Genomic DNA, 24,181 nt, shown 5'->3' on the forward strand with positions numbered 1-24,181 from the left:
ACAAAAATTTGTCAAAAGCCATAATTTGACAAATTTTGACTTGATTAAAAAATGTTAACTTTATTGTAAATTTTAACTTTATTTTTACCTATAAACTTTTTAGAAACAGTCCTTTGGGTGCTGAAAACAACTTTATTCTTTAATTCGTGGACAGACGAGGTCCTTAAAAATTTTTATCTATATTGACTTTTGCGGGCCCTATAGTTATAATCATATCCACAACAACAGAGAATGTATAATAATAAAAGTTTCAAACGAAACAGTATGCTGTACATCAGTAATGTACTTGCTGGCAAAAACTTTCTCTTTTTAAGCACTGAAAATGTGTTGGACAGATTGTACATGTTATGATTTTTTTTTGTTTTTTTGGTCTTTTAACTTCGACTCCTCATTTTTTTAGGCATCTTATTTTTTATCTTTGCTAACTTCGGCCTTAGCCAGAAATGAAATTACCGATGAGCTTTTTCTTAGTGTTTCTGTTGTAATAACAGTTACTGTCTCTGGGCTAAATAGGATGAATTCTGTTGCGTTAAGCATGCTTTAATTCGCTGCAATGTAGGAAACCGAAATGCAAGAGATTAAAAGTATGGCTAATGAATTGCAAAGCAAAAAAGGTCGAGTACATCGACATTAATTCAATTAAGACGTTTCGATACAAACTTTTATCATCTTCAAACTGCGAAAAGCATCACTTTAGGTGGGACTCAATTGTAGAAAGTATTGCCTGACAAAATAGGACTTTAAATTCATCAATTGACTTGTTTTCAACAGCTGTACAGCAATCACAAAAAATCAAAAGCAAAGTAAATCGGCATTGAAATGCATAAACGCGATTCGAAAAAACATAGAAAAGCTGACCGCGAAGCAAAAGTAAGCCGGAATGATTTCGGTAAAATCTTTTTTGCAAGGACGCGGTAACAGTAAAGCAATTTCGTTTTATACCGAGCTATGTAACCTTTTAACCAAGCCGTCCCGTCATCTCCTCAAATGTATTTAAACTATGATATCAGTATCCCTTTTTTTGCTCTGCATCGAACAATAATCTCAGGTTTCCTAAGGTGTTTTTTTTTTTTTTTTTTTTTTTTTTTTTTAAAGGCAAGTCAAAAATGGGTTTATCAACAATAAAGTATTACGCGACATGTTTGGACGAAATTTCGCTTCTTGTCAATGTTTACATCCCCAAGGTTTTCAGCAGCCTATTTGTGCAATTCTGTTTGTCATATGATATTTTCGGTCACATGCTTAGTATGATGACAAAAATAACCAATTTTTTACTGTGTTAAAGCGATTGTTTCGAACCGTTTTTCGATACGATACCCTTTGAAAACATTACCAAGCTTACTTTTCCTTAAGTAGTATATACCATTTGAAGTTAGCAAAGCTAGGGCCCAAATTAATAAATAATACTAGTAATTAATTATGAACGACATTTGTTTTTCGAGTATTGTGGCCTTATTTAAAAAAAAATCAGACACCGTACCGTTATTCTAAAACAGTTAAAATGGGGGAGAAATCGGTCTGCAAACTCGAAGCGCTTCTTAAATGCATTGTCGGGGCCACCCAAAGACTAAGCGAAAGTTTACGCAGAAGCTTTCCGGCCTAATTTTATATATTACATTTTTGTAATTTAAAGTTAGCAAAACCCACAACTAGAGTACAGCAGCATAAACATATTCGAATTTATTTAATATTGGCCATAGCTTCGTTTTGCTTCTGACTATTGTTTTTAATTTTTGAGCAATTTTCTCAGAGCCAATATCTTTAAATCTAAAACAATGTGAACACCTATATTGTCGGTGACCCGACTTAAAGTAATTAACCCTATTTAGGTTGATTTAATTTGTTGAGAAGCATCGATCTAATAGTAGGAATTACTGCAATCGAAATAGTCGCGATTTATCCAGTTGTCCTCAGGAACACAAACGTTTCTTCTGGGGTCAAAATCGACAGGCGCTCTGGTCTTTCCAAATCCGTACGGGGGTGGGTCTATGCAGGAGAGTTCGATGACGAACTGATTATCTACACATTCCCTACTCGCCTTCATAGACGCTGGACTTGCTGTATAGGTTTCGAAGTTGCACTCGGCCGTAAACTCTGTAAACAAGTGAAAAAAATGTTCGTTTGTTCGTGAGTTCCACAGGAAGCATCTCAAGATGTAAAAAGCTGAAAGATTGGAGTACTATTTAGTTCGAAATTTCGTTAAAGCAAAGTTTATTTTAAAATTTTGTTTTATTTGTACAAGTCTGGATGCAGCTGGTTGGTTAATTTTTAATTTACAATAAGCTAGAAATTGGTTTATTATCAGGTTAAAGGTATAAGAGTTTGTTTTAAAATTGTTGCAATACAATTACTATGTTGCTCTTCTAAATTGCCTGTTTGAGCAAATTCCAAAAAACTGTTGTTCAAGTAAAGTAAAAATTGTTTAAATTTTATGATTTTTTAGTGAGCAGCACAATAACATCTCAACACCAGAAACGTTTCATGCATTTGATTTCGAATCTGCGGGAAATTAGTTACTAAGTTTCCCTCCTGCATTGTTCAAATCACAGTTTAACATTTGTAGCAAACATTTTAAATGGGGAGCTTTCATTAAATTTTCACGTCTTTTCAGCAAGTTGCAATACAATAACTTATCATGCCAAAAGCCTAATAAAAAGGCCAATTTTATGATGGTGTCAGCACGTTTAGTATAAACTGTAGAATATCTTGCTAATAAGTTGCTTGGCCGTGATTGCATAAGCGTGGTTGAACCCAAACTTTGATTTACCGCCTGGGCTATAAGGCCTCATGATTTAGGCCTGCCTTACTTCCTATTGAAATTATTGTCCTATATATAAAAGTGAATAACCCCCGGGAATACTATAGAGATGCCAAAACTCTTGTTTTTATTTTGTGTTTTTTGCTTATCTTTGCACCAGGAAAATAGTTTTAGGCATGAGACCTATAAAGTTAAACAATTTTTTAGAGATATCATTAATTCTATTTTTCTTTTTTCGTACCAATGATTCCCATTTAAAATGTAAGGGAAATGCCAATTTTACATGGTAGAATCAATTAGCTTCGTCTTTGTGTTTTTTAGGCTGTTAGTTTTGATAAATTTGCGTTTACAAATGTTTCAAAGTGGATTGTACTTTTTATTCACTTTTCGGGTGAAATTATTACCTTTTGGGAGATGAAAATATGGCAGGCCTTATAAATTCATCTTGAAATTCGTAATTATTCAAAAAGTTTACGTTTTTTGCCTCGGTAAAAATTTAGGTCCTATACGCTTTGTTTTATTACATTTCTGATTTTCTGAAGTATCAAAATCTATAAAAGTAAAAAACAAATGAAAAAACTTTTTATTGCACTTACTTCGTAGAATGACTTTAAACGAGCAGACGCCAACGTTGCCCGCCGAGTCGGTTGCAGTGTACTTGAAACTGTGTACGCCGATTGTTAGATTGGCTGGTGACGCCAGTTTGGGTGGCTTCACGGTCAAATTTGCGGCATCTGAAATCAAAACTTTAACATTTTCAAGCCTTTTCGACAAGCTTTTTTCGTTCATGATAAAGTATTTGATTCGCATTTGCCTTTGTTTTTTCAATGAATAGTTCTGTTATGTATTTCAAGTAATTAAAGTCCTAACATCTAGTTTGTTTAATCAACTGTTAGTTTTAAAGCTTGTGTGACATAAAACTGCTGCATACTTGTACGTTAAAAATCTGTGCATTAAGCATAAGTTTATACCGTCGTGGTCATCCAACCATGTCGGAGTTTCCCATGTGACTGACGTCGTTTTCAAGCACGGATTTTGATAAAGTATTTGGTCAAGTGGGCAGGTGACGTAGGTGGGTGGGTAATCTTCAAAAACAAAATTGCTCAGTAAAGATATTATCGCATATATAGCAGTGTTGTAATGATTTAAGTCATTGACATGACATAATTGCACTTAAGTCACTGTTTTCAAATGCTTGACTTGACTTAAGTCCTTTGACCAAAATGACTTGACTTGACTTAAGTTTTTTGGCTAAATGACTTGACTTGGACTTTAGTCATTTTGGCAAAAAACTTTGGAGTAAATTATGTGTTTTTCATTAAAATTTATCTCAAGTTTTGCATATTTAACACTTTAAATGCTGTGTATTGCGTTTGTGTTTTTTTAGTTAAATTGTTGCTTATAATCGGACGAGTTTACCAATTTTAATAGTTTAACAATTTACGTTTATGTCAATGACATGGTTTCAAATCTTGCTCTCATAATGACTTGACTGGGACTTGGGCAACGATGACTTGACTGGGACTTGACTTGTTATTTTTGCAAATGACTTGACTTGGCCTTGTTTACAACACTGATACATAGTAATATACCACGAGAAAAAGTTGCTGAAAACGGACTGTAACAGACGTAAAAACACGTTTGAATATTATTAAAATGAGTTTGCCATCTTGTGGTTTCGGTGATATGTGATTAGTTAGTAATATTTTTTCTGATTTTAACAAATCTCTGTTTAACAAAGCAAGTTGATTCAAAATAACTGGACTCAAATACAGACTAAGAAAACCCTTACGTATACAATAAAAATGACCAATTGACTTTTGCTTACGTACACAAACAATTTATTATATTTTACACGTCAAAAGCAGCACTTAATACAAACATTCCCAGCCTTACCAGTTTGCATGTGTTCCTCGCAATGTGTATGGTTTACTAAACGATATCCACTATTGCACAGGCATTTGCTTTTAAGTGGTCCCGTTGAAATGCATAAATGTTCGCAACCTGATAATTCGCAGGGTGATCCAAGTTCATCTGGAATTGTTAAAATTTACATTTAAACAAATTGACAAATTGTTAAATTTTAAATTTCGGCTAAATACGTTTTTTTGCACCATTGTCGCAACCTGACTATTGGCACACAAGAATAGTAATAGTAGCACATGTGGCTGTTCAGCTAAAATGCAACAAAAATAAATTTCGTTAAAAAATGCCATACAAAGATAAAAGAAACATTGTGTAAATATTGCGAAAAATATACACTTCATTAAATTGTTAAAATTTTTAAAACAAAGTAAGATTTGCTTAAAATGTTTACACATTAGTCATGGCCTTTTCATAGCACATTTCAATGGCGTAATACCGTGTGAAAACTTAAATTGAGGTCGAAGAAGAAAAACTCACTTATGACTTTTTCCGTGGTTGCTTGATCGTAAATTGAGATGCTCAACATATTTCGGAATTTGGTGGAAACGAATTTCTTCTTGTAATCCTGGTCACTGGGAGACAGGTTGGCGTCAAACACGTCGATCATTCTTTTCTCAGAAAGGTACACTCGCCCGTTGATGGCCTCCATACTGAAGGTTTACAACGATTTGAAGAGAATTAAAACAAAGGCGGATATTAAATTCGTTCAGGTTAGAACAGTGAATGAAAGTTTTTTTGAGGGAGATCTAGCTTCTTAATATAACTATAGCAGTCTATTTTCATAAATTCGTTGTTATCTTCCCGAAACAGTTCAATAGTAAAGTAACCAAATTCAAAGTAAAGATTTTTGCAAAAATTAGCAAGTGAACCCCAAGTCAAGTCAGTGACATGAAAATTAAACGTTTAACTATTAACATTGGTTAATCAATTCAACTAAAACAAAACATCAAGCAAGCAAATAGTTTAGATCAGTGGTTCTTAACCTTTTTTCAGCCGCGCCCCCCTTTGGTAACTTTCTGATGCCTTGCGTAACTTTCTTTGGCAACTTTCTGATGCCCCCCTATGAAAAAAAAAATTTTGAGTTTTATTTGGTCTAATTGGTTAAACTGCAATCGAAGAGGTGTTTCGCATTGGGCACACAACAAATTGCGCGAGCTCGACACATTGATTTTATCGAGCTGATTTTGACGAACGTGTTGCGAGGGCATTTACTTCACAGTTGTAAGAGTTGTATGATGTCGAGCGCAAAAAATGTCAAGCGCAAATATAAAACATTGCGTTATCATGTTTCAAAAGATGTAACGACACACAATACAACGGCAATATTGCAAAAACAATATAGCTTCGCGCAAAAAAAGTTCGACTCCCCCTGTTGCTATAGCCTGTTGTCATATATAAAATATGGATGAAAAATAGTCCGAAAGGGCGATAGCTTTTATCGTTTATCTATAAGTTAATTTAATAGGGAGGTGATTCCGTGGATTTCCTAAAAATGAATTAGAAGATTCGCGCGCAGCGCGAAAAATTTTTGCAGTTTTAATGTTAAAGTTCGCAAAAAACAGAGTTTGTATGTAGGAATTATGCCTAACCCAAACGAAACCATTAAAATCACTGTAAAAAGTTAGAATATTGAAGTCGAGCTCGCGCCCCCCTTAGAATTGCTTGGCGCCCCCCTAGGGGGCGCGCCTCCCCCCCCCCCCGGTTAAGAACCGCTGGTTTAGATACAATAAATTAAATGGCCTATACATAACAAAATTCTGTGAAATTGTTTTTATGACAACACTTTTCCAGTATTTTTTTCCAAGACAGCGTTTTGTTCTAATGTTGGCGATTTGTTAAAATTTGAATATGTTTAACTTGAGAAACATGTGATATTATACTAAAGTTAAGTTTACGACATGCTGTATTGCGATATTTCTATCTCTGTCTGTATAATTTTTCGAAAACAGTAACTTAGTTACATTTAATTGGATTAACTGACATTTTGCCGAGGTAGCTGTGCTTTTCGGTTAGCATCCTACATTTTAAAAGCATTTCTGATTGGGATACAAAACTTATAGCAACACCATTCTATATAAGCAGAAACGCCTGATATGAACTATTTTAAAAACTAATATAAATTATTTTTAAAATAGGTTTCTTTTAGTTATGTTATCTATAGTTATTGTGCACTTGCGCCTTAATTTTACAGGATACCCCTTTTGTCAGATATGTCAGACCAGTGGTTCTCAAAGTGAACCACTTGGCTCACTTATGGAGGAATTTTTAAATTTGGGGAGGAAATTTGTTACAGGGAGGAATTAGGGAGGAAAAAGAGATGAAAAAATAAGTTATTTAATCGGTTAAATGCAACAAATAGCTTATTTAACTATAATGATTGATGTTGTAAAAAGTCGATTAGGCCCATAATCTAAGACCATTGTTTGTTCACAGTTACATATTAGTCTATCTGTTGTTTCTTAAACGTCAAAACCATTAAAAATATAAACCAATGCAGGAATTTTACATAGGTATTAAATCTAAACCTACGTTATACGTTCAAACAAACTAAACTTTCAGACGATCAGCGCATCCAAATACATCGAAGTAATAAATAAAAAAGGTAGAATACCGGTACCCTGTTTTTTCCTTGGGAGGAATTCATGGTATTTGGGCTTGAAAGGGAGGAATTCGAAAAAAACTTTGAGAACCACTGTTAGACAAATACTTAGTTTTTAAAATAAGCTTGCTGTCTTTGACTCACACGATTTAAAGAGACGAAAGAGCCAAATAGGGCTTAGAAGCCACGGGTTGCCTATCGATGTTTTACAATATTGGCAAATACTCCACATAATAAAAACTCACTCGCTCCCTTTGATCTCCCTATAGTAGTACTCTGCAATTTTCCTATGGCTTTGAGACCGTGTTGGAGAAAGCTTAAGAGCGTTAATTTCTAACTTTTCGTAAAGCCAGTGTATTGTTGTGAAGAATAGAGTTTTCCCTGAAACAAAAACAGAAACATGTCGGTTCGTTGCCGTTTTCTTGTTCGTGCGTTCTCGATAAGAATCCTTTTGCTTCCCGACCAGCCTTAACATAATTACTAGAAAATAAGAACTTGTCGTTGAGAGATATCTTTTCTTTATTAGGCAATAAAATAACATAAGGCAGTTCGTTGCTGTCTCAAATCCTTGCCTTTAAAACACACTATAGCTTTCAAACCTAAATCAAATTTTGGGATAACCAGGAAACCATTATCTTTGCGCGTTTTAGTGTTAACAATTTCCTCATGCGATAATGGTAATGAGGTAGGCTATTATGGAAATTACTTAAATAAAAGAGCAACCATTGCGCAATGAAAGATACTGATACCGTGTGTGTACAACGTGTACATTCGTGTGTGTACAACAAGTATAACCAAGCTTTTCTGAAGTAGCTTTTGGATCCACGATAACGGCTAGTGTGTCATACTACGCTGGAAACCTTTGACAAATTCTGCTAGTCTGTCGAAGGTGGTTGATTTTTAAAAGTTGTTGTTTTATAAACTAATGAGTTTTGTCATTATTTTATAGAAGCAAAAGAAGTATACAAGAACAAAATATCACTATATCCAATTTACGGATCTGATTGATAGCAAGTCTGCCCGGTTGATTAATATTATCAACGAACAGTTCTTCTCCAGTTCCATCCAGCTTGGCCCTCCTGATTTCATCAAACCGATAATATTTTAGCAAGCTCCAGTAGATGTACCTGCGTAAGAAGGGAAAACAGTGTCGTTACGAACGAACGGGTTATAATGGTAGTGCAAATAATAGAAAGACAACGTAGCGATTTTTTTTATTGCACTGTTCAGTGTGGTGAACATATCTTTCCTATAATGACCTAAGTTCAAGCCAAGGTACAAATAACAAAGTGAAGTCTCAGTTAAAGTTATTGCCGTATAGTATAGCAAGTCAACTCCATTTCAAGTCATTGACATCAGAAATATATATGTCAGACTGTTAAACTAGTAAATTAATTTTATTTACAATTTTGCTCATATCAAACACCAGTGTTGTAATGACTTAAGTCAATGATTTGACTTAAATTCATTTTTTTAAATGAATTGCCTTGACTTAAGTCGTTCTGGTAAATTTACACCGACTTAACCAAACTCTTTTGAACAAAATATTTAAATTGGATCTAAATCATTGAGTCAAATGAATACTGACTTAAGGAGTTTCGTTTACCAAAATATTTTATAAAATTGAGCTATTTATCAAACGTTTTGCACTTGAAACAATTATGTTGCTACATGTATTTTTCTGCATTTTTTAGTTGACATATTTCTTATAAACGGACCGAATTTTGTTAGTTTATCGTTTTAGTTGCATATTAATGATTTGACTTTAAGATGACTTGCACATAATCACTTCACTGGGACTTAACCTGGGCAACTGTTGACGTTGACTGGGACTTGCCCTGTTATTGTTTTTTAAAAATTGATTTACTTGGACTTAAATTATTTCTAAAATGGCATGACTGGGACTTAAGTTATTTAAATTTATACCACGGCCAAACACCAAAAATGAAACAAGTAGTGAGTAACATTTATGCAAAAAAAAGAAACACGTAAAATATACACGCAAAGCTTTGTTCGCTGTAAACAAACATTTCGCAGGGAAAATAAATACACGGTTCAATAATAACCTTCCTTCAACATCTATCGCCAGTTTCCTGCGCGTGTTAATCTCCTGAAGCTTCTTTTCCAAGGGGAGGACTGTGGCCACGTGTCCGCTAGTCCCGCCGATTACGAGAATGTCCAGCGTGACGTCATCGATGACGTATAAGTTTCTGTCCAGAGGATCGTAAACCATGTCACGCACTGCGTGCGAAAACAGAATACTGAAACGGGTTGGAGCCGCGGCGAAACGTAATTACGTCACACAAAATGGTAAAGCCTTATGATGCAATATGGAGACAAAATCACATTTTGCAAAAACGATCGGACTCTGGCCATAAGAACGAAATTACAGCAACATCAGCGTGGGAATAAAACACAATTCGGAAAAAGACCAACGGCGCGGTTCGAACTACAGCGTCCAAACTTCGACAAACAAACGGCCGATGTCACACTCGACAGCCTAATCATCTACATACAAATAGCAGGCGTTTTTGGCCATTTAACCCTTATTCTGATGAATTTAGGACTTGTTCCTACAGGATCACAGTTGCACAAAAAAAAGCTAGATCACAATTGTTATTAAACACATATGTGTGTGTGTTGGTGTATGGTTGTTTCTCGACTCGCTCCTTTTGAGCCTGAATAGCTCAGTTGGTAGTGCGACGGTCCCGGCTTGACCGGAGGTCGTGAGTTCGAACCTCACTGTAGGCCAGTTGTTTTTCTGGCTTGCTCTGCTTGCATTATAGATCAACAGATTCGGCGAGTCTGCGATGGCTTTTTGGTGTACTATTGTTCCTACAGGTTTGACGATTTTACGACGGGGGTCTTTAACCGGGCATTTTTTTCCCCCGGGTAAAACCGTTTTTTTTTTCAGTATAAATCCTAAAATTGTTACTACTACTGACACTACTATTATTGCCTACACCCAAACAAAGCGGCGAAAAGTTGACATTTTGCCGATGCGCAATGCAGTTATAACTCCGGCCCTACTTCCCTGTGGCGGTACCATATCCCTTTGGTAATGGCTGTCCGGACGAGGGCCTGAACCATTACTGACATGTCAGACAATCCCTGCCTCCTTTTTGGCCAATGGGAAGATGAAGCCACTGCCCCTTTACCTTTTATTTTACTCTTACTTTCTTTGCTTTCTTTTAGCAAAAAAAAAACGATTTTAGATCTCATCGTGAATATTACTGCGTATTTGGCTTTTTATGTCGTTGGTCTTAATACTATGGCATTCGACATTATTCTGCTTTGCATATTGCAACGATATTGGCTACGTGTCCTATTATTGATTTCGGTAATACTACAAACAAGCGCTATTTGACGATGCAGTGCCTGTACTTAAAACTCTCAATAAAAGTGTTGAATTTACTTTTTGTTTATTAAGTGTTTGTCTGACGACGGGCATAACGCAGTTGCTATGACTAAACTGAAACGTTCTGGAGTCGTACTGACTAACGAAAACGACGCACAATATATAGTACACCGACCGCCTTTGGAAGGTCTCACCAAAATCACTTCGCCCATTTAGGATGATATGGCAAGCAAGGGCAGGCTAGAAAAACAACTACCCCGCAGCGAAATTCGAACTTACAACCTAAGGCCAATAATCCTGAATAGTTCGACCGAGGCACACGGAGAGACCGAGTTAGGTATGTTTTTTCGATGGCTCTTTCACTATTATAAATAAATTATGTAAACCAACGGTTAAAACACATCCTTAAAACTACCCTAATAGACCAACGATATATGGTAAATATTTACCAGTGATGTTGCTGACCAAGGTTCTGGCCGATTCTCCGTTTGCCTTCATGGCGTTAATTTGATTCCTAATTTTGTCCACCCAGAAAATCCTTGCATCTAAGGCATCGGCGACCACCAAAGACCATTCTGTCGCAAACGCTGAGAACAGTTTTTTAGTAATAAAAATTGGCAATACAGGAATACGTATTATAGTAGGTAGGGCGATTATTTTTTAATTCGGCCAAAAAGTAAAAATATACACGTTAGTTCAAACTTTGTCAAAATTATTTCAAGTCAAACTCGTTTAACAAATACACAAAAATCGTTTACAAAATTAACAAATCTGTATTAAGCTTCTTTAAGTTTTGGTTCAACTTTGCATAAAACTTTCTGAATATAGCTGTGGTTGTTTGAATTCATATGATTTAATCATATTGTTTTGTGCTCTTTTTATTGGAGCCTTAATTACTCACTAGCGTCAAAGCAAACTTGTCCACAAAAACGAGAAACACGAACGGTTATATGTGGCACAAAATACAAAATGTTTGCTAACGAACAAAGTGTGACTTACGTTTGTCGTAGCTGTAGAAGTTTTTGCTAGAATTTGTCGTCATTGATAACTGGAAGAGTTTGCCTTGACCAACGTCGCTAACAAGCATAAAGTTGTCAGACAATGGTTCTGTCCACGGAAACAACAAAACAGTATTAATAAAAACACAAAACACCCTACTTAAGCTTCCATATGGTTTATTATTTAGTAAAACGTTGTTTTACATTTCGTATAGTGTTTTCCGAATGTATATGCCATGACTTTTTACCAAGATTTTGTATTTTCATTAAAAACTGTTTGAGCACATTAAGCTAACAGTAAATCTTGACAGAATGCATTTCACGTTTTGGTTTTATTTCGTTTACTTACCTAACTTCTGACATCCAGTATCTCCAACCTTGCGATATCCATCGGAGCAAACACATATCCTACTAGTGTTTACTTGCGCCAGACAAATGTGGTCGCAAGGTGGCACTGCCGAGCAGGAACCAAGTCGGTCTGGTGAAGAAACGACGATAAAATACATGAAACAAAATTTTGTACCATTTCAATAGACAACGATCAAAAGTAAAGGGACGTTTTATGTCAATACAATTACCACAGTCGATTAGTATTTTTAAACGTTATATTTTAGCTTTCTGTTGTTACAATTCTCATAATAATTAAGGATAAAATACCTTCCGCTAACTTAGCAAACTGCATGTAAGTCTGCCAATATATTTGTGAGTGTCTGGAAATTCTCTTTATGAGGTCTGTGAGCAAACTTTAAAAGTTGTAGTTCACTAAGAATACTGCATTTTGCTTAAGTTGATCAATTACCTTCATTTACTCCAGAATTTTTTGAAACCGTTGCAGACTTGACGAGCGTGCAGACACCTATGTCTAACGAGGAACTGGTATAGCTGTCCTTGCCAATCTTCTTTATACTTGAGCCTCTATTATTTTGGCCGACATAGACAAAATTCTACAAAAAAAGTGGAGAGTATTAATAGGATAACTAGCTTTGCGGTGCGAATTGTCTAAGAAAAAGTACAGGGCATTCCTAATTAAAATCCTAAAATGCGAGTCTATATGGTCAAGTCGGTAAACGGGTGCGCTTGTGCTGTAACCACAATGGTTTTCAGGAAAATGACGAATTTGTGTTAGGTTTACATGCCGATAACTGTTGAAGCGTCAATTGTTTTACAACTGCAGTGTATGAATTCCCATTCTGTTTTTTCCAAATTAGATGATAGATTAATTAACATATATTCTTAATAGAATTTTGTTAAACGCTATTTAACCAATATTGACTTTGTCGACAGCTTTGGGCCGTCATTAGTAAATGTACTTGAATTGAAAATAGTGTGCCCACACAGAAATCCTACATGCAGTAATCCTATAGAAATCGTATACGTAACACTCCTACATGTTGTAACATGCGCTCACATAAGATAAATCATGCCAGTGTTGTAAACAAGGTATTTTTAAATGACTTAAGTAACTGCCCAGTCATTCCTAAAATTACTTTAGTCCAAGCCAAGTCTTTTCGAATAAAAAACAAGTCAATTCCAAGTCATGGTTGCCCCAAAAGACCCACTTAATTTATAATTAAAGCGAGTCAACTTCAAATCAAGTCCTTCGTAAAATAAACCGTTGACTGATAAAATCGTCCGATCATAAGCAACACCAACAGTAAAAGATATCATAAATACAAATATATAGCTGAAACACTTTAGAAAGTAAGGATCTCCCGCGGACAATAAAATATAAAAGAAAGATTCTTGTCTTCGTATCCAAAGATCTTAAGACTGTTTATTTATTAAAACAGATAAAACATAAAATCATTTCTTAAAGTCTTACAGAAATATATATATTACGCCTATAAGGCATCATCCGTTTCTGTACAAAAAACAAACATGTAAAAATGCCAATATGGGTGGTTAAAAAGTAAAATATATAAAATGAAAAATAGTAGGATAGCGTATAGGTCTAAAATCGTAAAACACCTGCAGATGTCAGATGCAAAAGCAACAACTATCCAATGGCATCAAACGACAACGTGAAAAAATGGAAAGAAAGAGAAAAAGCACGCAACTGATAAGCATGTTATCAAACGGTTTCGCAGAGCTATCATTAATGGCAAGAAATAAAACGAGACAAAAACAAGCCCTGGGCAAAAAATTTCCTTACGCGTGGTAGTATCATTTTTTGGATATTTATTTCAGCTTTGGTTTTATTAAGCCATCCAAAAGACTGACTGGCGGCATTTGTACAAATACAACAGAAAAACATTGGTGTACGTGCGGCTTTCTTTGCAGTGTTGTGGTATGTTGATCTGCATAAGGCCGTAAGAGCGCAGCTCGGTCGTTGTTGGCCGAATAATCAAACGTCTTCCAAGTTGCTCGATGAGCATTCCAACGTGTGGAAAACTTGGTTTTAGTTTGACCGACATACTGCTTGTCACACTTCTTGCAGGTGGCCACATAAATGCTGTAATGGCTACACGTCAAATTTTGACGTATAGCTGCACACTACCCGTAGGTGTAGTTAAAACAGTAGTTTGTGGCACCATGTTTTGGTGTTTGTCAAAATTGCCACAAAGAGCACATTTACCACATGGACTTGAAGAACCAATTTTATTGCCAGTCTGCATCCTTGACATACCCTTTAAAATTGGTGAGGAAATCTTTTGTATGCGATGCAGGGAGGGGCTTCATCGCTTTATCATTTTGCGCATCGGGGAATGACGGAGGACGTACTTAACATCGCAGCGTTTTGGAAAGAACGTTTTGGGCCGAAAGGTAAAAGAAAACCTCACCATCGCATTGTTTGGGCTACCGCTTTTCCATCGCGCATTTCGTTAACGCAAAAGGATAAAGCGATGGAGCCCCTTGCCTGCATCGCATACAAAAGACCGCCCACATTGGCACATTTCTCACAAATTTTAAAGGTATGTCAAGGATGCAGACTGGCAATAAAATTGGTTCGAGTCCATGTGGTAAATGTGCTTTTTGTGACAATTTTGACAAACACCAAAACATGGTGCCACACACTACTGTTTTAACTACACCTACAGTCAGTGTGCAGCAACGTCAAAATTTGACGTATAGCCATTACAGCATTTTTAGGCCACCTGCAAGAAGTGTGACAAGCAGTATGTCGGACAAACTAAAACCAAGTTTTCCACACGTTGGAATGCTCATCGAGCAACTTGGAAGACGTTTGATTATTCGGCCAACAACGACCGAGCTGCGCTCTTACGGCCTTATGCAGATCAACATACCACAACACTGCAAAGAAAGCCGCACGTACACCAATGTTTTTCTGTTGAAACTAAAACCAAGTTTTCCACACGTTGGAATGCTCATCGAGCAACTTGGAAGACGTTTGATTATTCGGCCAACAACGACCGAGCTGCGCTCTTACGGCCTTATGCAGATCAACATACCACAACACTGCAAAGAAAGCCGCACGTACACCAATGTTTTTCTGTTGTATTTGTACAAATGCCGCCAGTCAGTCTTTTGGATGGCTTAATAAAACCAAAGCTGAAATAAATACCCAAAAAATGATACTACCACGCGTAAGGTAATTTTTTGCCCAGGGCTTGTTTTTGTCTCGTTTTACTTCTTGCCATTAATGATAGCTCTGCGACACCGTTTGATAACATGCATATCAGTTGCGTAATATATATATTTCTGTAAGATTTTAAGAAATGATTTTAAGTTTTATCTGTTTTAATAAATAAACAGTCTTAAGATCTACAAATATATATCAATCAAATTGTTTTATTTGCAAAAATTAAGATAGATACCTCAACTTTATTAAAAAAATGCTTAATAAAAAAAACTTTTTTCCGAAACAAGTCATTTGTTCAAAAGGCTTAAGTCAAGTCAAGGCATTTGCTAAAATGACTCAAGTCAGATTATTTTGCCCGCAAGATTTAAGTCAAGTTAAGTCACTTGAAAACAGTGACTTAAGAGCACTCAAGTAAAGTCATTGACAGTCATTGAATTAAGTTATTACAACACCGAGTCTTACAAATAGTATAAGTATAAAAAAAGAACATTTTTCCTCACTTTAAACGCCGCGATGCCACGCAAGCCCATGTCCAAATCGTTACAGGGCACCAATGTCTTCTGCAATCCGTCCGTAGAAACGCCCGTGATGATATCGTAATACTCTGGAATTTTGGGGTCGGATAAATCGGGGATACTGTAGAGAAGATACACCCTGGTGGTGTAAAAAATAGTTAGTTTTGCTCCAGAGATATATCAGAAATTATGAAAATCATTGGCAAACTGAATGTGTGAAGTATGAAGATATATCCTCGCCCTTACACGTTAATTTTACACTTTTTTTTTCCTAGAGACTGATGATGCATTGTTTCGTGGCGAAATGTATTTCACTTTGAAATGACTAGAACTTATAAATGACTGACTTTAACCGAGACATTACTGAAATGACTGACTGAAAGACTCATACACACATATTTGTTTTAATATCAACTGTGATCTAGCCCCTCGGAAGTTGCTTTATGACCAACGATTGCGGCTTCCGTATCAATAGTACACCGAAAAGTCATCGCAGACTCGCCGAGTCTGTCGATTTAATTGTACAAGCAGGGCAGGCCAGAAAATCAACCGGAAACAAAAAAAAAACTTGTTTTTCTGGCCTGCCCTGCTTGTACAACTAGATCGACAGATTCGGCAAGTCTGCGATGGCTTTTCGGTGTACTGAACTGACTGACTTTGATCAACTTTAACTAATATTTTTGAAAAACATTTTGATTAAAGTTTAAATATATTGCGCTTTAGTTTCATGCCCGGCAGTTTAAACCAAGTAGCAGGTGGTAAGTCAGTGGATCCCATATTTTTCTAATAATAAGTTCACGATTTTTTGTCAACCGCTTTGAAGTAATAACAAATCATTACCTGTACCTGGCGTTTTGTAGAGCTGGCAAAAACGAACACGGATGTATTGGTTTAAATTTATACGTGTTTAAAAAAGTTCAACAGTTTAATGGACGATACTGCCTGTTTTTCAACGAAGCACTAATAGCTACCATACACTTAACTTAACCCCTGTAAAAACGTCACATTTGGGGCAAAATATTGTTTAAAAGCGTTCTCTATTAAAAAGAAATAAATAAATAGTTATTGAATTAACCAGTTGGACTGAAATAAATTTATATTACAGTTTACAGTAAATGGTTTACATACGCGTCTGCAAAATAGTGATTAAAAAGCAGAAACTTGCTACCAACAGTGTTGCCAGATTGGCTTTTTTGACGCCAAATTCTTCAAATTTGGCTCTGTTTGAACATGGTTGGCGTCCAAAAATTCAGTTGGTTTTTTGGCTTCTTTATTGGCTTTTTGTAAAAGCTTGTTAAAACTAGTAAGATTGCATAGGTCTACTAAAAACTCCAAACTTGCCTCAAAAAAGGCCAAATTTACTACAAACTTTAACAAGCCCATGCTTTTCCTTAAATTGATACAAAATGCAAAAAAATACGGAAGCCGTAATCGTTGGTCATAAAGCAACTTCCGAGGGGCTAGATCACAGATGTTATTAAACACATATGTTTGTGTGTGTCTTTCATTGATTGATACGGACTGATGATCCCCCAGTGTGAAGTTGCTTGTACTAACAAAATGTGCAAGTATTGGCGCATGGTTGTTTCTCGACTCGCTCCTCTCTGAGCCTGCATAGCTCAGTTGGTAGAGCGACGGTCCCGGCTTGACCGGAGGTCGTGAGTTCGAACCTCACTGCAGGCCAGTTGTTTTTCTGGCTTGCTCTGCTTGCATCATAGATCGACAGATTCGGCGAGTCTGCGATGGCTTTTCGGTGTACTATTGATACGGAAGCCGTAATCGTTGGTCATAAAGCAACTTCCGAGGGGCTAGATCACAGATGTTATTAAACACATATGTTTGTGTGTGTCTTTCATTGATTGATACGGACTGATGATCCCCCAGTGTGAAGTTGCTTGTACTAACAAAATGTGCAAGTATTGGCGCATGGTTGTTTCTCGACTCGCTCCTCTCTGAGCCTGCATAGCTCAGTTGGTAGAGCGACGGTCCCGGCTTGACCGGAGGTCGTGAGTTCGAACCTCACTGCAGGCCAGTTGTTTTTCTGGCTTGCTCTGCTTGCATCATAGATCGACAGATTCGGCGAGTCTGCGATGGCTTTTCGGTGTACTATTGATACGGAAGCCGTAATCGTTGGTCATAAAGCAACTTCCGAGGGGCTAGATCACAGATGTTATTAAACACATATGTTTGTGTGTGTCTTTCAAAATGCAATAAACGTTCATGTTTGTAAATTAAATTTCTCGTTTTGCAGCAATTTTTCTAATTTTCTGTCGGTTTTGTAAAATTTTTTGCAATTTTTTTTTTTGTAAATTTTGTTTGGCAATTTTTCTCTTTTTGTGTTAGTTTGATCTCTTCTGAACATAACACTCATGATTTTTTTGAATAAAGCAAAAAAAGCCTAAAAAAAACAAATTTCATTTGTATTTTTTTTTGAAAAAATATTTTTTTTTTCAAATTTGGCTTTAAAAAATCCTAACTGGCAACACTGATTTAGCTTTTTTTTTTAAATTGGCAATGATTCTAAGCAAGATATGTTTTACACACTTGGCAAATTGCAGGCAATACAAAGAAAATGGCACATACTTGAATTTGAATTTTTACAGAAAGTGTTGATCGCTTAAATAGTGAAGTGGATAAAGTAAGCAAAGCCCCGGTTCATTACTTTTGGCGGGCAGCACAAAAAGGTTCCGAAACACAGCGATTTAGGGTGAGCTTATCAAACCAAGTAGTTTTTAAGCTGAAATCTTCTAAAAATATTACATTTTCAGCCTAAAAATCGTAGGATAATTGAGTTTTTCCAAAGATAATTTTCAATTAATATTTTGCTTTTTCTGGCTTTTTTATTTGCGGTTTGGCTTTTTTTTCAAAATTTTCATCTCGCAACCCTGGATAGGCCCACCAAAGGTTTTGGATTCTATAAGGATACGCCATTTTATACAAGTTACAAGGTTACACTGATAAATAAAATCAAAAGGATGTAAGTAAGAATCTTACTTGTCATTTTCGTTGTCCACAGTAATGTGATCGATACGTTGCAAATAATTGTCATCCTCCAATATTACCTTTCTCTCTTCGCCTGCCAAGTTGCTCCGGATTAATCGCGTTTGGTTGAAATAAAGTGAAGAGAAAAACAAGTACCTAAAAATACTTGTTTTTGGCCAGGCATGGGATACAACTACTGACAAATTTAACACCATATTTGTCAAACATAGGGATCATAATATTAGCTCGTATTCTTTAGATTTAAATAGGTTGCCGAAACGTTGGTTAACTATTACAGCTACCAGAGGAACAGTTTTTGATTATTATTACTATGTCTGGAAAAACAGTTTATATTGGAATTATACATTTTGCTAGTAAAATCAGGGATCATTATGCTTTTATCAAAAAGGTCCGGAAACTGCAATACCCTGCCGATCGCCGCCAGATATATAACTTTGAAAATTGATGATCGCCGGCCGGATAGAAAGTTTTATGCCGAACTTTTTTACTTGATTGTTGTTAAATGAAGGAAAATAAATACCTTCTTAGCAAAAACTGTATTCAGTGAGACTTATGAAAGGATTGTTTATTTAATTTTGCACCTGGTGTTCAATTACTTCCGACATCATATCCACTGTATTTTATCTTAATTTGGAAAATATGCGACGGGCTGGTAGAATGAACTCACGCGTTAAACAATAATTCAACAATTATTTTGTTTAAAAACCTTTAAACACGAATTTTGTATTGCGACTTTATTTGTTAAGCTTTTTAAAACGAGTGTAAGTAAAAGAGAATAAATGATAAAATCCCATATTCCTAATAAATAATTAAATAAGTTATTGGACTATTTCACGTTTTTATATATTAAATTAAACACCACCATCGCCATAGTCAGTATGTCGGGAATACAATTATGCAACATTTTTACTTTGAAACGAACTTAACCCTGGCCATATTTATGCCATAATGCTTATTTTTTCTAGTCTGCCCTGCTTGCATCAATGATCGACAGATTCGGCGAATCTGCAATGGCTTTCAGTGCAACATTGCTTAGAAGGAAGATATTCTAGTTTCAAACGTACGTTGCTCAAAATACTACCAGCACTTTTCAGTTGAACTTCATATCCCACCTGTTTGGCGGATTTACAGCTATAGTGGTGATCTCAGCCCGGCTGGTGTAAATGCTCGTGGAGTAACGAAACCGATCATCCATAACCAGAATGGCTTGCACGTCAGCGTCGATGGCATACAGGTTTCTGTTGATCCAATCGTATGCGATCCCCGTGAAGCGTCTTCCAGCTCCCGGCACGTGATATTCGGTCGTGTTTGTCACCGTGTCGTAGGTTCCGATTTTGTACGACCTAAAAGTTTCCCTTGTTGTTTGAAATTAAGGCAAGGGGGTCTATTGTAATAAATTAGCACCGAATTACTTTTTGCAGCGATTTTTTAACTGGATTTTAAGATTAAACTTGATTTTACTATGGAAAAAACAATGAGCCAGGCAGCTTATGTGTGGCACCTGCACAGTACACGGATGTTGCATGTTTTTCTGTAATTTCTGTAATGTAAGGCTTCTCAGGCCAGTGCGGTAAACAAGTCATTTTAAAATTACTAAGGTGGTGAAGAGCAGTCAAGAAATTTGAAATTCTTTTGAAAAAAATGCCAAGTTAAGTCCCAGTCCAAGCATCAGTTGCCTAAATCGAGTCATTATTAACTTTAATTGACTTAAAAATAAAACATTAAACTATCAAATTGTTAAACTCGGCCACTTATGAGCAATATCTAAATTAAAAAAAAATGAAAAACGCAACGTATAGCAAGCAAGTTGTTTTACGTGCATGCAAAAAATCGAGTTATTTGACTATAATTTAAGCCAAACTCAAGTCATTTGTCCATATACCTTATGTCAAGTCAAGTTATTATTGAACCGAGACAACTTAAGTCATGAAAAGTCATTTGAAAAGAGTCTTCAGCACTGAAGTCAAGTCATCAACTTGAGTCTTTACAAGACTGTCTCAGCTTGAACGCTCAACCTTACTGACCGGGAACTTGTAAAATAGACTTTGTCGGTTCCATGTTTCGGTTCCATAACCACGAACTCGCCAGAAGTAAGAAACTTTACTTTGTCAACTTCGGGTTCAAGAGTAGTGGTGTTCAGCGGCACTGAATAGAGTCTCAGACAAGACGACATTAGAAGATGAGGCGGCTTTTCTACTAAAATAAAACAAGATTGATCATTAAGCTACATTACAGACCCGTGCATAGTGTATCAAAGCAATAAAACTAACGTAGTTACCTGCTGGTAAAACCTTTTTCACAAAATGACCGGTGATAAGAATAATCAGAAGGAAATTTCCGAATGCTCCCATCCTAAAGTCTGCAAGAAGATATTAATGTCGCGTCAAATTACATCTAGTATTGCAGTATGCCAGACATTAAGTTGGCGCTAATCTAATCAACCCTAAGCAATGCATTAGTAAACATATAAAATTCTCAATTATAGGCAGGGCCTATAATACTCTTCTTTTAAATTATCAACTTTTTGCTCTATTATCAGAGTAGAAAACACATTGCCTAAAACTACGTTGACTAAAAAATCAATTTTACAATTTGAGTCTCATGTATAGGCCTACAACCACCGAACACTGCATCCGCAATTTCAAATCATAACGACAAGAACTGACTGCCTATCCGTTGTCTGTTATAATTTAAGGCCCAAATCCCAGCGGTTAGAGAAGCAACGAACAACACGTTTTAAACCAGTTTTCTACGCAAGTGGCGGTTTCTCTTGCGTCAGCCGCTGTTTTCAATGCAATTCGCTGATCAAGTCCGCGATTATCTCGGCTTAAATTTGAGTGCATATTCTGTGATTAAATAAGACCTTTGCGCGTTGGATGCAAATAGTCAGGTGCATCTGAAAATTATCTAACCTCAAGAAAATTTCATCTTATTAGTTGTCTTTTAGTCCTAAATTAAAGCTAATTATACAGAGAACGATGTTGAAAATTAATAAAGAGTCATTTAAAACGTTTAAAATGCTACCTACTTTTACTTCTAAGTGGGTTTGATAATTTTATTACGTCTTACAACAACCTCCAACCATTTTGCTCCAAAGCTAATAATTATGTTCCGAGCAAATTGAATGCCCTGTAATATTAAATCCAGTTCACGGCTATTGCAAATCAAGCTTACTCTTAACTGTATGTTATCTGTTAAAACTTTCAAAAGTAACGTAGTCAACAGTAAAAAAGTGAACATCTAAAGAAGTCAGCCAGCGAAAAACGTTTAAAACTATTTATAAACGGTTAAATTTGTCTCCAACATTATTTTACTGTGGAAAATATATTTCTCTGTGAACCGGGAAACTGATTAATCACATCTTGATACTGAGGAGGTTGAATCAAACGGACCATTTGATCAGACAATGTTTCGATCAGGATGATGATGTCTTCATGTCGGTTAGGATTGAACAACACAAATGCAGTACTTTGTTCAAATCTTTGTCGTGAATCATATTAAACACCGCGACACATGTTTTGTGTGGTTATATATGCGACATATGCTATACAGCAGTGGTTCTCAACCTTTTTTTCACTACGTACCAAAACTTACTGCGTACAGCGTACCACCCAAAATGACTTCGCGTACCACTGGTGGGACGCGTACCACAGGTTGAGAACCACTGCTATACAGACACCAGCCACTATACAGTTTGGTGGGCTTTGATAAATTTCTTCGTGATTCGAATCATACAAAATATTGTAAAAGCACAAACGTGGCATGGAGTAGATCAGTGGACAGTGGTATTCAACCTTTTTAACAAGCGACCCCAATTTGAATGAAATGAAATCTGACTTTACATTACGACCCCATTTTTTTGGCGAATAAAAATATTTCAATTAATTTTGGAACAAAGTAACACGATACAATATGTGTAATTTATACACAATTCCAGAGAACTGTGGCTATACAAATGTGCAGCAAAATGATGGCCTGTTGGAAGTTTTAGTTAATATATAAATTCGAATTTAACAAACGAACGAACACAAACATTTCAGTTTGTTTTAACGGTAAATTGCATTCAGTGCGATGGTTGCGCCTGCACAGTGCACAGTGTCCACGTTTTTTAACAAACGCGGCCCAGTTTAACCGCATGTCATGCTTTACTTCCAAGCGATTGCGATCGTTATTATGGCTCGTTTCGCTAAATCAAGCTTCATAAAACTATGTGGTTGAAAACGGAATGAGTATTTCAATAACATAATTAAGCAGATGGGGTGTTGATTACATCACATTGATTCGGCAGCTCTTATACGAGCTAAAACAGCAATTTAATGTAGAAGAAAAGTAAGCTTGTCTCCCCTATGCACTTACTCAAAATAAATAAATCGTACTAAAACAGTAGAAATGTGATGAGTTATTGCGAACCCATAAAAATTTTAGGCGACCCCCCTTGGGGTCGCGACCCACAGGGTGGAGACCACTGGAATAGATATACAGAATTGCATCTTTTGTAACCTGCGCAATGATTCTATAATGAGCAATAACATGGGACTTTACATTTAGTTTTGATTCAAATTTCTAAACTGTTGATTTAAGGTTCCAGACCGCAAGTCATTGAGAAATCATAGACAGTCCCGAAATAAATGTCATAAAAATGATAATAAACGAGATAAACACGCGTCAGAAGGCGATAATTTAGCAGGGAGGCATTAAAATACTGCTGGGGATTCGGACTTATTTTTACTGGGCTTCAATAAAGCCCTTTCCACTTGCAGAGAAAGTCATTACTTTCCAAACCGTGGGGCGTACGCAACCGATCAGACGCCAGTGACATCACACGATTAAATTACCTGCAAAAAATTAACTTCAAGTCACCTAGATAATATTGTTGTAAGTATTTAAACATTTAGTGCGTTATATGTTCAATATTCTAGTATAGCTTACTAATATATACATTTAGGGCATATGAGACCATCTCCAGGAAGTATTACGGAACCCGAATCTGTTTTTTTTAATTTAATGGTAAGACTAAATACTCATGCTGTTGATCTTCCAATTATAATTATGGTTGTCTTTAATGTGTGTATTTTGTCCAGTTACGTTTGACCAGGGAAAAAAAACAATATTTTTTCGAAAAGTTATTTTTTCAAATTTTTATCATACTTCTCTCTTTTTCCAATTAGGCCTACCTGTCAACTTTAAATGGTAGAAACAATTATGGTTCCACGTGATATTCCAAGTCATCATGAACAAAAATATTTCAAAATAAAAATCTTTCACAATCCGATTCCAATAAATGTTTTCCAGAGCACAAACTCAAGAAAACAAATAGAGATGAAACCATTTTACGTGTACAATAAGGAAATATAACCAATTAAATCAAAAGATTATATCCGAGCATAGCTGCCCAACAGACCTGGTTTATATTTCAAATCATTTTAGGGACGCGTTGAATGGAAACTAGATTTTAAAATGTGAAAACAACTGACACATACATA

At 36.0% G+C, this 24,181-nt stretch overlaps 1 protein-coding gene across 2 annotated transcripts; it reads right to left on the bottom strand.

Annotated features, from left to right (window-relative positions):
* Positions 1 to 504: 504 nt before the first annotated feature.
* LOC146163309 (low-density lipoprotein receptor-related protein 2-like) lies at positions 505 to 21,316 on the bottom strand. Of its 2 annotated transcripts, none has more exons than XM_083381662.1 (17): positions 20,977 to 21,316; positions 20,723 to 20,891; positions 19,811 to 20,041; positions 18,690 to 18,833; positions 15,681 to 15,834; positions 12,439 to 12,583; positions 11,989 to 12,117; positions 11,641 to 11,748; positions 11,091 to 11,228; positions 9,350 to 9,524; positions 8,280 to 8,410; positions 7,529 to 7,664; positions 5,162 to 5,334; positions 4,655 to 4,792; positions 3,730 to 3,843; positions 3,355 to 3,492; positions 505 to 2,094 (listed from the first exon to the last, which is right to left on the bottom strand). In XM_083381662.1, exons 1-17 carry the CDS (start codon positions 21,047 to 21,049, stop codon positions 1,859 to 1,861), a joined length of 2,532 nt encoding a protein of 843 aa, XP_083237788.1. In that variant the 5' UTR covers positions 21,050 to 21,316; the 3' UTR covers positions 505 to 1,858. The 2 variants fall into 2 exon arrangements, with proteins under 2 accessions (XP_083237788.1, XP_083237787.1); XM_083381661.1 differs by having other exon boundaries at positions 20,723 to 20,894; positions 20,977 to 21,315.
* Between the last annotated feature and the right edge of the window lie 2,865 nt (positions 21,317 to 24,181).

Source organism: Ascidiella aspersa, chromosome 2 (genome assembly GCF_963924565.1).
Source record: "Ascidiella aspersa chromosome 2, kaAscAspe10.2, whole genome shotgun sequence".
Lineage (NCBI taxonomy): Eukaryota > Metazoa > Chordata > Ascidiacea > Phlebobranchia > Ascidiidae > Ascidiella > Ascidiella aspersa.